The 13,263-nt window shown below is 38.1% G+C and overlaps 2 protein-coding genes across 2 annotated transcripts; both read right to left on the reverse strand.

Annotated features, from left to right (window-relative positions):
* Positions 1-5,323: 5,323 nt before the first annotated feature.
* Positions 5,324-7,888, reverse strand: LOC114739343 (ankyrin repeat-containing protein ITN1-like). The gene is made up of 3 exons (XM_028927396.1): positions 7,283-7,888; positions 6,504-6,913; positions 5,324-6,207 (listed from the first exon to the last, which is right to left on the reverse strand). The coding sequence occupies exons 1-3, from the start codon at positions 7,812-7,814 to the stop codon at positions 5,389-5,391; spliced, it is 1,761 nt and encodes a 586-aa protein (XP_028783229.1). The 5' UTR covers positions 7,815-7,888; the 3' UTR covers positions 5,324-5,388.
* Positions 7,889-9,586: 1,698 nt separating this feature from the next.
* On the reverse strand, positions 9,587-12,124 carry LOC114739342 (exocyst complex component EXO70H1-like). The gene has a single exon (XM_028927395.1). It carries the CDS (start codon positions 11,588-11,590, stop codon positions 9,662-9,664), a length of 1,929 nt encoding a protein of 642 aa, XP_028783228.1. The 5' UTR covers positions 11,591-12,124; the 3' UTR covers positions 9,587-9,661.
* Between the last annotated feature and the right edge of the window lie 1,139 nt (positions 12,125-13,263).

Raw genomic sequence — 13,263 nt, forward strand, 5'->3', positions numbered from 1 at the left:
CGCCAAGAATAAATCGCACGAGTTTGGTTTGGATACTATCGAAGTTGATACTGACGCCTGGAGTTACTGGCGGGACTCTCAATCTCCACTGACTACTAACTGGGCCTTTGTTTCCACGTTATTATTATTATTATTATGAAAATATATCGTTTAATTATTTTTCAATGTCGGCAAACAAAAATTTACTTTTCAGTAAAATTAACGTTATTGTGCATAAATGAAGAAATAGTAAAAAAAAAAATTAAATCTCAGCGTAAGGATTTATGGTTAGTTTATTAAATAAAAGCCAAACAGGAATGTGCGCCTTTTGTGCCGGGCTGGAATGCATTGCTCTGTGTGAATGGAATCGGGATAATAAATTATAAAATTAATAATTGTGGTGCAGCGGGCCGCGTGTTGCTTTTTTCTATCGAAATCTGTTTACTTTTCAAAGCATCTCAATCATGTTCATTTTTTCAGGTGAGTAAATTACAAAACGACATTCTCATCAATGGAATCATTTTTTAAGAAAATAGGTTAAAAATCATAATTTCATTTTTCCCCCATCATACTTAAATCATGACATTAGTTTTAATTTAGACTCGAATAAAATTAAACGAGGTAAACTTAAGAAATGATAATCAAATATAAAAGTTAATAAATAATATTAAAATTAAATGAAACTACATGCAAAATTATAACCTCGAATAGAATCGAGGAACGAAAAAACTTATCTTTCCCTAACAATTTGTTGCCAAGTTCTCATAGTTCTCAAAACTAGTATAAGAATCTTATATTTAAGACGGAAGAATATTATTTTTTATAAAATTTAGATTGTTAGAAGCCAACAAACCCCTATGGTTTAAGTGAACTAACAACGGGTGGTGTTTAAGAGTTTTATCGTAAAAAATGGAATATAAAATTTAAGTCTTCAATTTTAAAAGATTTTTTGTCTGAACGAAGCATTGCAGGGGGTCGTTTTCTAGGTCCAGATTTATTTATTGGCTAAATCTTATTTTAAAAAAGGAGCCGAGTTGACTGAGTCAAATGTTGGGGGTGGTAGCCGCCGCACGCAATAAACTAATAATTGAGGGTCCGCAGTTGGGGTTGAAAATTGGGCTCAGTTCGTTAAAGTGTTACTTTTATCTTTCTGACCAAAAAAAAAAAAGTGTTACTTTTATCTATTTTTGTTTTCTTGGGAATATTATATTATTATTCATTACTAGTACCTGCTATAAAAAATAGGGGAAATCACAAATAAAGACCCTTGAATTAGCAAAATCACTCTATGGTCACCTGAATATGCTAAATTACTATGAGGGACCTGGTCTCAAATTGTAATTATGAAATCATGGTCAAATTACCAAAATACCCCTCTTTAATTTTTTTTTTTTTTTTAAAGAAAGCCACTCCTCACCGGAATCCGGCCACCGGCGCCGGAGCTCCGGCGGCCGCTTCCGGCCACTGTCGGCGGCAGGACGCCGGAGTCCGGCCGCCGGAGCTCCGGCGCCGGCGGCCGCTTCCGGCGGTCTTCCTTTGTTTTTTTTTTTAAACTGTTTTTTTTTTTTAAATTGGGGGAAGTGAGGTTGGGGGGATTTGATCCCCCAACCTAATGCTTCCCAAAATAAGGAATGACCATTGAGCCAACAAATTTTTGTTAACATTATGATGCAAAAAAAAATATAAGTTAACTCATTTACTCTTGTTCCAGGTGATAACAACAATACATTTGGAAATAACAAGTTCTGATTGTAAAATAACACGTTTGGAATAAAAATTTAACAATATGTTTTTTTTTATAACAATAAATTTTGTTGCAGGCAATAACAACAATACATTTAAAAATAACAAGTTCTGATTATAAAATAATAAGTTTGGGATTAAAATTTAACAACACGTTTTTTTTATAACAACACACTTTATTTCAAGTGATAACAACAATACATTTAAAAATAACAAGTTCTGATTATAAAATAATAAGTCTGGGATTAAAATTTAACAACATGTTTTTTTATAACAACACACTTTGTTTCAAGTGATAACAACAATACATTTGGAAATAACAAGTTCTAATTATAAAATAACAAGTCTGGAATTAAAATTCAACAGCACCTTTTTTTTATAACAATTAATTATTTTATACTTTTGGAAAATAAATTATTTATAACTTATAAAAAGTACTTGTAATCTATTTAATTTGCTAAAAAAATAATTTTTATCTCCAATTTATAATCAGAACTTGAAGTATAATTTTTTATAGATTAAAAATACTTTTTTATTGTTCAAATTTTTAAATAAAATTTAGGGAAAATGGCAACACACTTTTTTAATTTTTTAAAAAAATTTTTTAATCTATATATCTATACAACTTATTATAAATCAAACTACTTCTTATAAATTATAAATAGTACAATTTATTGTGGATTAAAAATACTTTTTGACTGCTTAAATTTATAAATGAAATTTATCTCTAATTTATAATTAAAAATACTATTTTATTCTTTAAATATAAAAACTATTTTTAATATTTAAAGAATGAAATGATATAAAATTTATACTATGATTAATAAATCAAAAATGCCTTATTATAAATACTTTATAATTTATAAGAAGTAGTTTGATTTATAATGAGTTGTATAGATATACAGATTAAAAAGTATTTTTTTAGAGAAATAAATATATTAAAAATATTTTTTATAAGTTATAAATAATTTTTTTTAAAAGTATAAAATAATTAATTGTTATAAAAAAACGTGTTGTTAAATTTTAATCCTAGACTTATTATCTTATAATCAGAACTTGTTATTTTTAAATGTATTGTTGTTATCACTTGAAACAAAGTGTATTGTTATAAAAAAAACGTGTTATTAAATTTTAATCCCAAACTTGTTATTGTATAATCAGAACTTGTTATTTTTAAATGTATTGTTGTTATTACCTGCAACAAAATTTATTGTTATAAAAAAACATATTGTTAAATTTTATTCCAGACATGTTATTTTACAATCAGAACTTGTTATTTCCAAATGTATTGTTGTTATCACTTGAAACAAAGTGTATTGTTATAAAAAAAACGTGTTATTAAATTTTAATCCCAAACTTGTTATTGTATAATCAGAACTTGTTATTTTTAAATGTATTGTTGTTATTGCCTGCAACAAAATTTATTGTTATAAAAAAAAACATATTGTTAAATTTTTATTCCAGACGTGTTATTTTACAATCAGAACTTGTTATTTCCAAATGTATTGTTGTTATCACCTGGAACAAGAGTAAATGAGTTAACTTATATTTTTTTTTTGCATCATAATGTTAACAAAAATTTGTTGGCTCAATGGTCATTCCTTATTTTGGGAAGCATTAGGTTGGGGGATCAAATCCCCCAACCTCACTTCCCCCCAATTTAAAAAAAAAAACAGTTTCAAAAAAAAAAACAAAGGAAGACCGCCGGAAGCGGCCGCCGGCGCCGGAGCTCCGGCGGCCGGACCCCAGCGTCCGGCCGCCAACAGTGGCCGGAAGTGGCCGCCGGAGCTCCGGCGCCGGTGGCCGGATTCCGGTGAGGAGTGGCTTTCTTTTTTAAAAAAAAAATTAAAGAGGGGTATTTTGGTAATTTGACCATGATTTCATAATTACAATTTGAGACCAGGTCCCTCATAGTAATTTAGCATATTCAGGTGACCATAGAGTGATTTTGCTAATTCAAGGGTCTTTATTTGTGATTTCCCCTAAAAAATATTTTTATCCTATATATAGAAAGGAAAAAAAGCGTCTTACATAGTACCAATGAATAATTTTAACAACATAAAATTAAAATGTGGCGATACGTTTTTGAAAAAAATTTAAGACCATCAAATTTTAACCATTTTTCAGTTTATATACTTATAGGTAAAGGCACCACGTAAATAAGAAGGAGACACAAAGTTGAGTCTTAATTAAAAGATAATAAAGATAATTGTTTATCCTTTTTAAAAAATGAATTTGTAAACTTTTTTTCGAAACCATTAAATCATAACACGTAAATAAGAAGGAGACACAAAGTTGAGTCTTAATTAAAAGATAATAATATATTTGTTTATCTTTTTTAAAAAATGAATTGTAAACTTTTTTCCGAAACCATTAAATCATAATTTAATAATTAATATTTGGGAATCCAAATGTGAAGACACATGATTCCGGTCTGAAATTGTAATTTAGCATTCAGCTGCGTCCACCCGGGTAAACGTCAATGAGCCTTAACATGTGTCCCTCACTGTGAATCTGTTCCCACCTGACGCGCGTGCCAACCCTCCGCGTTATTTCACTTTCAACACTCGCCTCTCTCATACGTTGAACGTCGACCTCCAACTCCAATTACTTCTACAAATCAGAAGCAACGTGCCTTAACAACTCCTCTCTTCATTCATCCCACCCCATCTTAATTTACTCATTATCAGATCAAAGCCAACACCATCAACTCGATTCCATTGCTCTCTTTACATTTTGTTTTATGCTTCCATCAACGCCACCTCTGTCAAGATACAAGGCTTTCCTAAAATGAGCCCAAAAGGAAAATGGGCTCAAGATGAAGTGAATGGGTTGAAAAGTATCTTCATAAGGGATATATACAGAGTATCCACACATCCCGACAGTTGCTGAATATGGCATCCCAGGCCATAACCTCCCAGAACTCATGGAAGCTATCAGACGCAGGGAGATCCTACCATTCCCACTAAAATTCAGTATCCAACAGAACCTGTTTATATTTGGCCAAAAAAAAAAAAAAAGAACTTGTTTATTGCCTGTCTGTCTCTCGCATCATGCTCAATGAACACCTGACAGCCCTGAAGGTGCTGAACAAAGACCCATGACACAATGTTTCATCTTCAAAATAGCACCCCCTACCCCGGGAACTTCAATTTAATCAACATGCTCCTTGCTGCACACCACAAACCTCGTATACCACAAAGCCTATGAAGATGAAAAACCTTTCCTCCTTGTGGAGAAGAGTAGGGGAGGTGGGGAAACAAACAGATACCTATTGACATCTACATCACACTCAGAAAGATCAGTAAGATCTGCTTAACAAATTGTTAGCTAAAACAATATCTCGTTTTTAAAACGTAAAATCATGAGAAAAGGAGTGTGTTGTAAGAGGATTGCGGATCATTATCTATAATAAAATCTAAATAGACAAACGGTGTAGAAGTATATGCATACAATAAACCTGTTGATTTGATTCCATCCATTTTAAGACTCTTGGTAACTAACCAATCTGGCTCCCTTAAGTTATTCCCCTTGAACACAAAAAAGAAGCTATTCATTTCCCTAAATCCCACCATTTTGCTTTATCAAGAGCAAATCATCTAAAGCATCCTTTCCCTATAGGTTTACACAGAGACTTCATGGTCCAGTATGAGGTCCAAAATGGCATCAAATGGCATAAATCGGATTTATTTCTGAATCTGAATCTGAATGATGCACTGAATGTTTCTTGGCCAATTTGGCTTTCTTTCTCACCCTCCGAATACGCTTGTATTTAACCACATAGTATGTCATAGCAGCAAGAATACCAGCCATCACAACTCCCCCTATCACAGTAACAAGGACTGCAGCCCACATGTTACGTCGACCAACTACTATATAAGATGATGAAATGAATGCAATCGTGGTACAAATAGAAGCTAACCACATCAGCTTATTAATCACCCTCACAACCCTCCTTTCAGACTTCGTCTCCCCTCTAACAACTGTGATCTGAACCACGACAACAGCCAATGATGTAAAGAGTGCAATTGCATTAGAAATAAAGAAGATCTTGAAAGATGGAGTGGACGCCACAGCGGCCACTCCACTATCAAAATCCCCACCAGGAACTGTAAAAATTGCAGAAAATGCAACTGTTGCAAAGAGCGAAGCAACTACGGTCACTGAGTTGGTAGCATTGTTGATCCCCGCTCTGTGCAGCTTGCGTAGCTCCTTGGCAATCCCATCCACGTTTTTGTTTGTTTTTCGAGTTTGTTCAAGCTGAATATGGACCTCCTTCCTGATCTGTGTCACAGTCCTCCTTAGCTCATCCCTTGGTTGGTTAAGATCACTGGCTTTAACTCCACCGCTACGAACCAGGCAATCTCTAATCTCTAGGATTTCTTCAGATGGAGGGAGTCCTTCGGCAATGTCAAGAGACGTTTTACGGTCTCTTGTTAGGGCATTAACATTGGTTTCAGGATGAAGTAATAGCTCATTCACTATCTGCATGATTTCATGTCGGTCATAAGCAGACCACACTGAAGACAGGCATGACATGTATAAAAAGTTAATGCCCACACAGAGAAACAATGAGTGCCAACATGATTCAACCAGTTCCACTACATAAGAATTTTGCTTTTTTATAACTAAGTCCTGCTAATTCATCAGCGTTTCCTGGGAATTTCTTAGTTAGGAAAAATCATATCTCGTCATACACATGAAAGCAATGAATAGAATGATTATATTTATGAACTGCTTCACGATTTTCTGATAAAATTGAAGTGCAACCAAAGCAATACCTCTGCCCTCTTCTTCCTTGTGGCAATATGTAATGCAGTGTTGTTAAACTTGTCAGGTAGGGCAACCGTTGCTGGATCTGCATTAAGAAGCAACCTTACTACTTCACAGTTAACCCCCTTTACAGCCATATGCAACGGAGTCTGCCCTTTCTTATCAGTCCTTTGAGTAAGTTGTGGGTCCTTTTCGAGTAATGATTTTACGATACAAGCATGTCCCTGACGGGCAGCAAAATGGAGTGCATTCTTTCCATTGGACCTAGATAATTCCACCTGTCTAGGATCTCGTGATAATAACATATCAACAACATCTGCATGCCCTTTTGTAGCTGCTGATATGAGGGGAGTTGCATTTGATTGTCCAAATGTATTTACTAGCTCTGGATCATGGTCCAGTAACACCCGAACAATGGCTGCCGAAAATTCATATATAAATCGGTTAATTGTTGTATATGGCGAAGCATCAATGTCCTTGATCAGTACCTTCAATTTTAACTACAGAGCCATTCTTTCAGGACCCCCAAGAAAGTATAAAGCAAGCCAAGGGGGTGAAGTCGCCACCAAACTTTCCAAACCTCATGATAATTTTCCTTGACTTTATCATATTTCTACAAGGTTTATATGTCTTTGGCATTATTTGCAATGCCCATTAGTTTGAAATTAATTAACTAGGGTCTCCAGTGAGGAATGGACCCACCACTACTCGTAACAAATGCCACAAAGCGAAGCATCCTTTTGCCAGCTATAAACATAAAAAAGAGAGAAAGCAAGATGATTAATACCTAGGTGACCATGGCTAGCAGCAATATGTAAGGCATCGAAGCCTGATTGATTTTTCAAGGAAAGAGCCTCGCTGGTGGCATAAGGCAGAAGCTCCTTCACCACGTCAATGTGACCCCGCTCGGCAGCCACAAACAAAGCCGTCTCCCCCAATTCGTTGACCTCATTGACAATGGCGGACCTAATCTCCTCGAGCTCGGCATCAAAATCGGCCCCACTGGGGGTTCCGATCATCTGGGCATCGATTTCTCCCAAAATGCGGCGAATGGCGGCGACGTTGCCACGCTGGGCGGCGAGGTGAAGCTCGGTGTCATTGTGGCGGCCGGTGACCTGCTTGACATACTTCTTCTTGTCGAAGCGCTTGCCGGAATTGGAGAGAATGGATTTATTGGAATTGGAAGCCTGGAGGGATTTACTGGAGTTGGAAACGACGAGGGCCTTGCCGGAAGAGGAGAGGAAGAGGGTGGGACGAGGGGTGGTGGGTGTGGGGGGTTCAGAGGGAGTGTTGAGGACGATTGCTCTTTTGAGATCCATGAGCCCCCACTGGAGATGATTCGGCCCCTTGGGGCGATGACTCCTTCAACAAGAAACAAACGGGCGATTTGGACCCTTTGGCTGCAACGGGTTCCCACCAAAACATGTCGCCCGATCCTCATCAGCGCCTCGTTTCACATGAAGCGAAGAATTATATCACGTTAGTTTCGCTCTCGCGCCAAGCGGGAAAAAGGTGATATACCCTGGTTATTGTCATTGAAAAATATTCTGTAAATTGGGCCGGCGAGCGAAAATGGTTCGTGGTCCGCAACGCTGAGCCTCTGAATGCAACGGCCTTTTTCTTGTAACGGCATTTTACAGAATTTGGCGGGAGCATGTGCCACGAAACTGAACAGAACCTCAAATTATTAGACTAGTGACATAAGAGCTGACTAATTAATGTTCATATATTAAAAAAAAATTAGTTAAATTAGTTAGTTATAACAAATTGTTTGTAGACAGCGCATCTTCTTAAAACGTAAGATGAATGTTTAGTATCCCCTTCGAAAGTGTAATGAACGAGGTGTGCTCTATAATAATGGCCGAAAAAAACAATGAGAGGTTCTGTAGAAAGTGAAGCAGGGATGGCTTTTGTTGGGGGAAAAAACAGTAAATGAGGGTCAGATGCCCACACATAATAGAGAATAAAGAGGATGAAACAGTGAGGCTGGGGCCATGCACTGATGAAGGTTTTGTTTGGTGTTTTGTGCGTGTGTTTGGTCGGGGATGTTAATATTAGGGCCCATCGCCACATCGTAACGTAAGCGTCTGATTGATTACCGGCACCTTCTCTATCCGAAGTCCCTTATTCAGCCGCGGGTATTTGTTAATGCTTGACTCCAATACGGGGCCCATATATCATACCTGTCTCAGGGCCACACCTCATTCTTCCAACAGCATGGTGTCCATAAGTATGAGAGACATTTTAGAAAAACTATGGCGTAGTATTTACGCACGTGAATATAGTTTACGCAAGTTAGATAACAAGTTCTTATAATCGAAGACCAAAGGAAGTATATCACAAAAAAAAAATTATGCAGACAGAACTTCACTTATATTACCTTCAGTTTTAATATAAAATCTAGTTGACTAATTTGATTATATTAAGAAAATTACTTAAGTTAGTTATTTATAATAAATAGATGTTGTCTTTCCAAAAATATCATTGCTAATCAAGTGTATTGATTAAAACTACCATTATTACAATGACTACCTTGGGAAAAAATAAATAAATATGATAGACAAAGTGAATTAGGATCTTATATTTAGAATCAAAATAAAAATCAAATGAACTCTTATATTAAAGACCGGAGATAGTATTTGAATCTAATCTAATGTGAACTGGTTAATATGGCATCGCATATTAAATAGGCTGCCACTAGAAAAATTATGTTTTGGGAGAGATCTGCGTTTTAATTATATTTTTCCATTCTAAATTTAATTTGACCTGTGAAATAGATGGCATTGATTTCTTATAGGAAAAGGGAATTATATTCTAAGAAAATATTAGTAAATGGTATTATGGTCCTATTTATATGATCTCGTTTGTGGTCTATAAAAAAGGTATTATAATTAGGACTGGATAGTATATTTATGTACACACTTTTTTTTTTTTTAATCGAAAGCTGAATCCGCAGCAAATGTATACATTACCCAACCATATGCTGAGAAATTTTCTTTTGAAAAAGCAAAGAAAAGACCATAATCATGAACATCAAGGGGGAAAAAATTGATTGTCATGGTAATTTTCCTATTTTGTGTGTGTCTCTTTACATCACACATAAAAAAAAAAAAATCCAATCTGCTTACGTGGTCTTGATTGACTCTGATCCCTCACTTCGTCCAATCTAATGCTGCCGTCGAGGAGATGATGCCAACGAAGCAGACAATGACGGGGAAGACGACGTCGTCACGCTGCCAGAATTTATACCGGCAAAGAACAAGTTCGCCAGATAACCTTTGACGTCGTCGGGTTGAAATGTCACATACTTTGTCATCTCTCTCACTGATCCCACAGTCGTCCTGTGCGTCATATAAAACTCCTCGTACATCGGCACCATTTTTCGCGCTATCGATTCCCTGATTTCCTCTCTTAATCTCCTGGCCGGTACCGTGTATGAATTCTGCTTCCGGTATGCCTCCTCAAAACGGAAGTTGAAGTTCCTGAATATGACCCTCGCCTCTTCCGCCGTCATCGCAGCCTTTGGATTTCTCGGCAAGCACGAAATTACTTCGGCCCACGCCAACTTCTCGTACTTATTTACGAATCCCTTCACCTTCGCTTCGTGCTTCCCGATCCACTCGTCGCCCAGCACGTATTGCAAGTTCGAGTTTCTTGCTGTGTCTATCACGTGCTGGAGATTGTTTGCCAGAAACAGGTACGATTGTGAAGCGCACTTGCAATGCTTTGTCTTGCTGTCGAGCTTACAGAGAAGAACGAAAATCAGCCAAGGTATTCTAGCGGAGAACGATGGCATCGTTGATGACGCTTCGTTAGAATCTGGACTTTCTAGTAAATACTCTGGCACTGGCGACTTTGGCGGTGGACTCCAGTCGGCGAATATCTCGGAGAGGACGTTACTGTAATCCGAGAGGATTGAGAGGCAGTCCATAGCTTGTGTGGTCAGCGGGTGAACTCCTCCCGATTTTGCCAACGACTTAGATGGGTCCTTTTGGATCGTGGACTCGAAATGTGAAAGCATCGTTCGGACGGATTCGCTGAGTCGGAGCAGAGAATTTTGGACTTGATTTAAAATTTCGGAGGTCGAGTAGAAAGAGAAGATGGATTGGATCTCCGGCAATAGTGAAGTCAACGCAATGTGCATGTCAAGCACCCGAAACATCTTCTCCGGCGGCGAGTTCTTAACTTTGGAGACGACGTGCTGGGGGAATGCGAATAGAATAGAGGCTCCGTCTTTGGAAATATCGGCGAAGCAACTCTCTCTGATGGAATCCGAAGTGGCGAAGACATCATCGCACAGCTTCCTCTCTCCGTTGAAGAGCGTCCTCACTGCAACCTTCACTGCCTCTAACCATATCTTGATTTTCAAATCAAGAATCTGCCAGTCCATCTTATTAACTTGGGAAGGCTTCAATTTATCCAAGTTCAACCGATAAATGCCTTCATCGATGATGGATTTTCGAATGACCCTATAGACCTTCAAACATTCTTTCGCATATCCGCAAGAGATCATACACGTGGCTATAGACCTAAGATCCCTGGTGGCGAGCGTAGAAACTTGTTCCAGTTCAGAGATGGAATCGACGGCAATTCGTAGGTCGTCCTCAGGAGCAGTAGCATCTTCGACGTCGAAATCGGAAACGGTGGAACTGACGGAGGCGGATGATGTCCTAACGGTGGAGAGTGATTCGGGGTCTAAGAAGGCCCGGTTGATGGATAGGATTTGGTAGAACTCCTTTTGAAGCCTCTTCATGGCCAGCTGCATCAAGTTGTTGGCGAGAATGAGCTTTTGGGAGGAGAGTGGATTCTGGTGGGAGTGGAGAAGATGCATGGCCTTGTGGAGCTGGTTGACGCACTTGATGTAATGCATGGCCTCAGATTTATCGTCGTAGAAGAGGGATGTGATTTTGGCATAGGCAGAAGTTTGTGGGTTCCACTTGTGGATCAAGGCCTGGGCATCCTCGATGCACCGGTCTATGCTGGAGTCAGAAAAGCTCATTGCCGTCGAGGAGCTCGCGTCGGAGGATAGCGAGTGATTAGAGCTGGTCGTGGCGGAGAAGGAAGGCGTCGTGGGGTGAAAGCAGATGCTTTTCATTTCGTTTTCGAGATAATAAGTGTGATTGTTCGGAAGGTGGGGGAGGGGGCGCAGGTCGGTGTCAGGGAGTTCGGGCTTTAATGAAATGGTGACCGGAAGTTAATGTTGTGGTGGTGGGAGGGGTATATATAAGATAGAGAGGGGAATGGAGAGAGTGAAACGACGCCGTGGCTTCTTTGGGAGGAACTTTATGCAAGCGTGTGAATGAATATGCAGGGATGGAATAGTATTGTATTGTCCAATACTGAAATCTCTAGAATGCTTCCTACAGAGCCACACAAGTTGACTCTTACCGAGTCCCACATGGACCGGCGGTTGCGTCTTGTGGATCGTTAATTACGTCCCAGTCAGGTTATAACTTGAGGACCTTGACCTTGAATTCCGCATCCCGTTTCCCACAATAGAGCCTCCTGTAACTTCTTTCCCTTTTCGGCTTCAAGCCTTCTATAATTAACAGCTGCAACGACCAATTGGTTTCTCAAACTCACCGGAGGTAGTATTAAGCCAGTTTTTATATATACTCGACTGTGTGCACATGTTGTATTTATGTTTTTCCCCCCAAAATGTGTGAATATTTTAGATGTCAAAATTTCTTAGTAAGTACTAAATCCGGTTTTTAACATGAGAGTTAGTTAACTAATTTTAGTATATTAAGAAAATTAGTTATATTAGTTATTTGTAATAAATAGATGTTGTTTTTCCTAAAATATTCATACTAATCAAATGTATTGGCTAAAACTATCATTATTACAAGAATTACCTTAAAAAAATAGATAAATGATAAAGTGAATTGATGTCTTATATTTAAGATCAAAATAAAACTAAACGGATTTTTATATTAAGAGTCAGGGCACTATTATGGATGACACAAATGAATGCTAAGAGCAGACAATAGCCAGTTATCAAAGTAAAAACTGGGTATTAGCTAATTAAATTTGATGGGTATACATGTAAGCCGAAAACAAAATTATTATTATATTTCTTTTAGCCCATATTCTCAAAGGAAGTATGAATATTTCTAGCTTACTTTTTATTTTTAACTAATTTTAACTAATTTAGTTATTTAAAGTTTATATGTAGGATGGGAGGGAGTACCGTTATAAGAGGTGTGAAGGGACGTTAAATCAAGCAGGATCGCAGAGTGGGCCCTGTGATTAAGGCGGAAGAGGTATATAGTGACGCGTAAACACGAACATACAAGGCCGAAAAGGTTAATTAACTAAGCTCAGGCGTGACGACATGTAAGTTAAGCAAGGGCAGACACGAAGGCTCACGAGTGACGAAATTGTGGAGCCAAAGTATTGTCACGTGTCAAAATGCATGAAAAAGACAGAGATACGAGGAGGGGGGATTTGAAATGTCACCTGCGTGATAACTTGACGATGAAGGTGATAGTGGGTGTAGCTTGTGAGAGAAGAATAAGTAATAGGAAGATAATTTTGGATGGGGAGGGTGTGAAATAAAGAAAGATCCACACGCAAACAGCCCGGGGAATCGAGTCGAGTGTGAAAGGGATCAAGGGAAGAAGGTTGGGAACAAAAGGAAGGTGAAGGGGGCCGGGGGAGGGAGGGAAGCCCCAAGCGCAGCGAGAAAGGCGTTGGTTGCGTCTGGGAATAGGACCCACTCTGGAGCGATGAGAGCCGCACCATAGGGTCAATAAGGCGCCCCCAAGT

This window comes from Neltuma alba, unplaced genomic scaffold, assembly GCF_004799145.2.
Source record: "Neltuma alba isolate B1F8T4 unplaced genomic scaffold, ASM479914v2 tig00013899_pilon, whole genome shotgun sequence".
Taxonomy (NCBI): domain Eukaryota; kingdom Viridiplantae; phylum Streptophyta; class Magnoliopsida; order Fabales; family Fabaceae; genus Neltuma; species Neltuma alba.

What these genes read in the sequence shown, in the direction of transcription:
- LOC114739343 (XM_028927396.1), bottom strand. Translation starts at nt 7,814, where the DNA reads ATGGATCTCAAAAGAGCAATCGTCCTCAACACTCCCTCTGAACCCCCC. An exon ending in TGCTAGCCATGGTCACCTAG is followed by an intron (nt 6,914 to 7,282) that starts GTATTAATCATC and finishes AATTTTCGGCAG; the next exon opens with CCATTGTTCGGGTGTTACTG. An exon ending in CAAGGAAGAAGAGGGCAGAG is followed by an intron (nt 6,208 to 6,503) that starts GTATTGCTTTGG and finishes GAAATCATGCAG; the next exon opens with ATAGTGAATGAGCTATTACT.
- LOC114739342 (XM_028927395.1), bottom strand. Translation starts at nt 11,590, where the DNA reads ATGAAAAGCATCTGCTTTCACCCCACGACGCCTTCCTTCTCCGCCACG.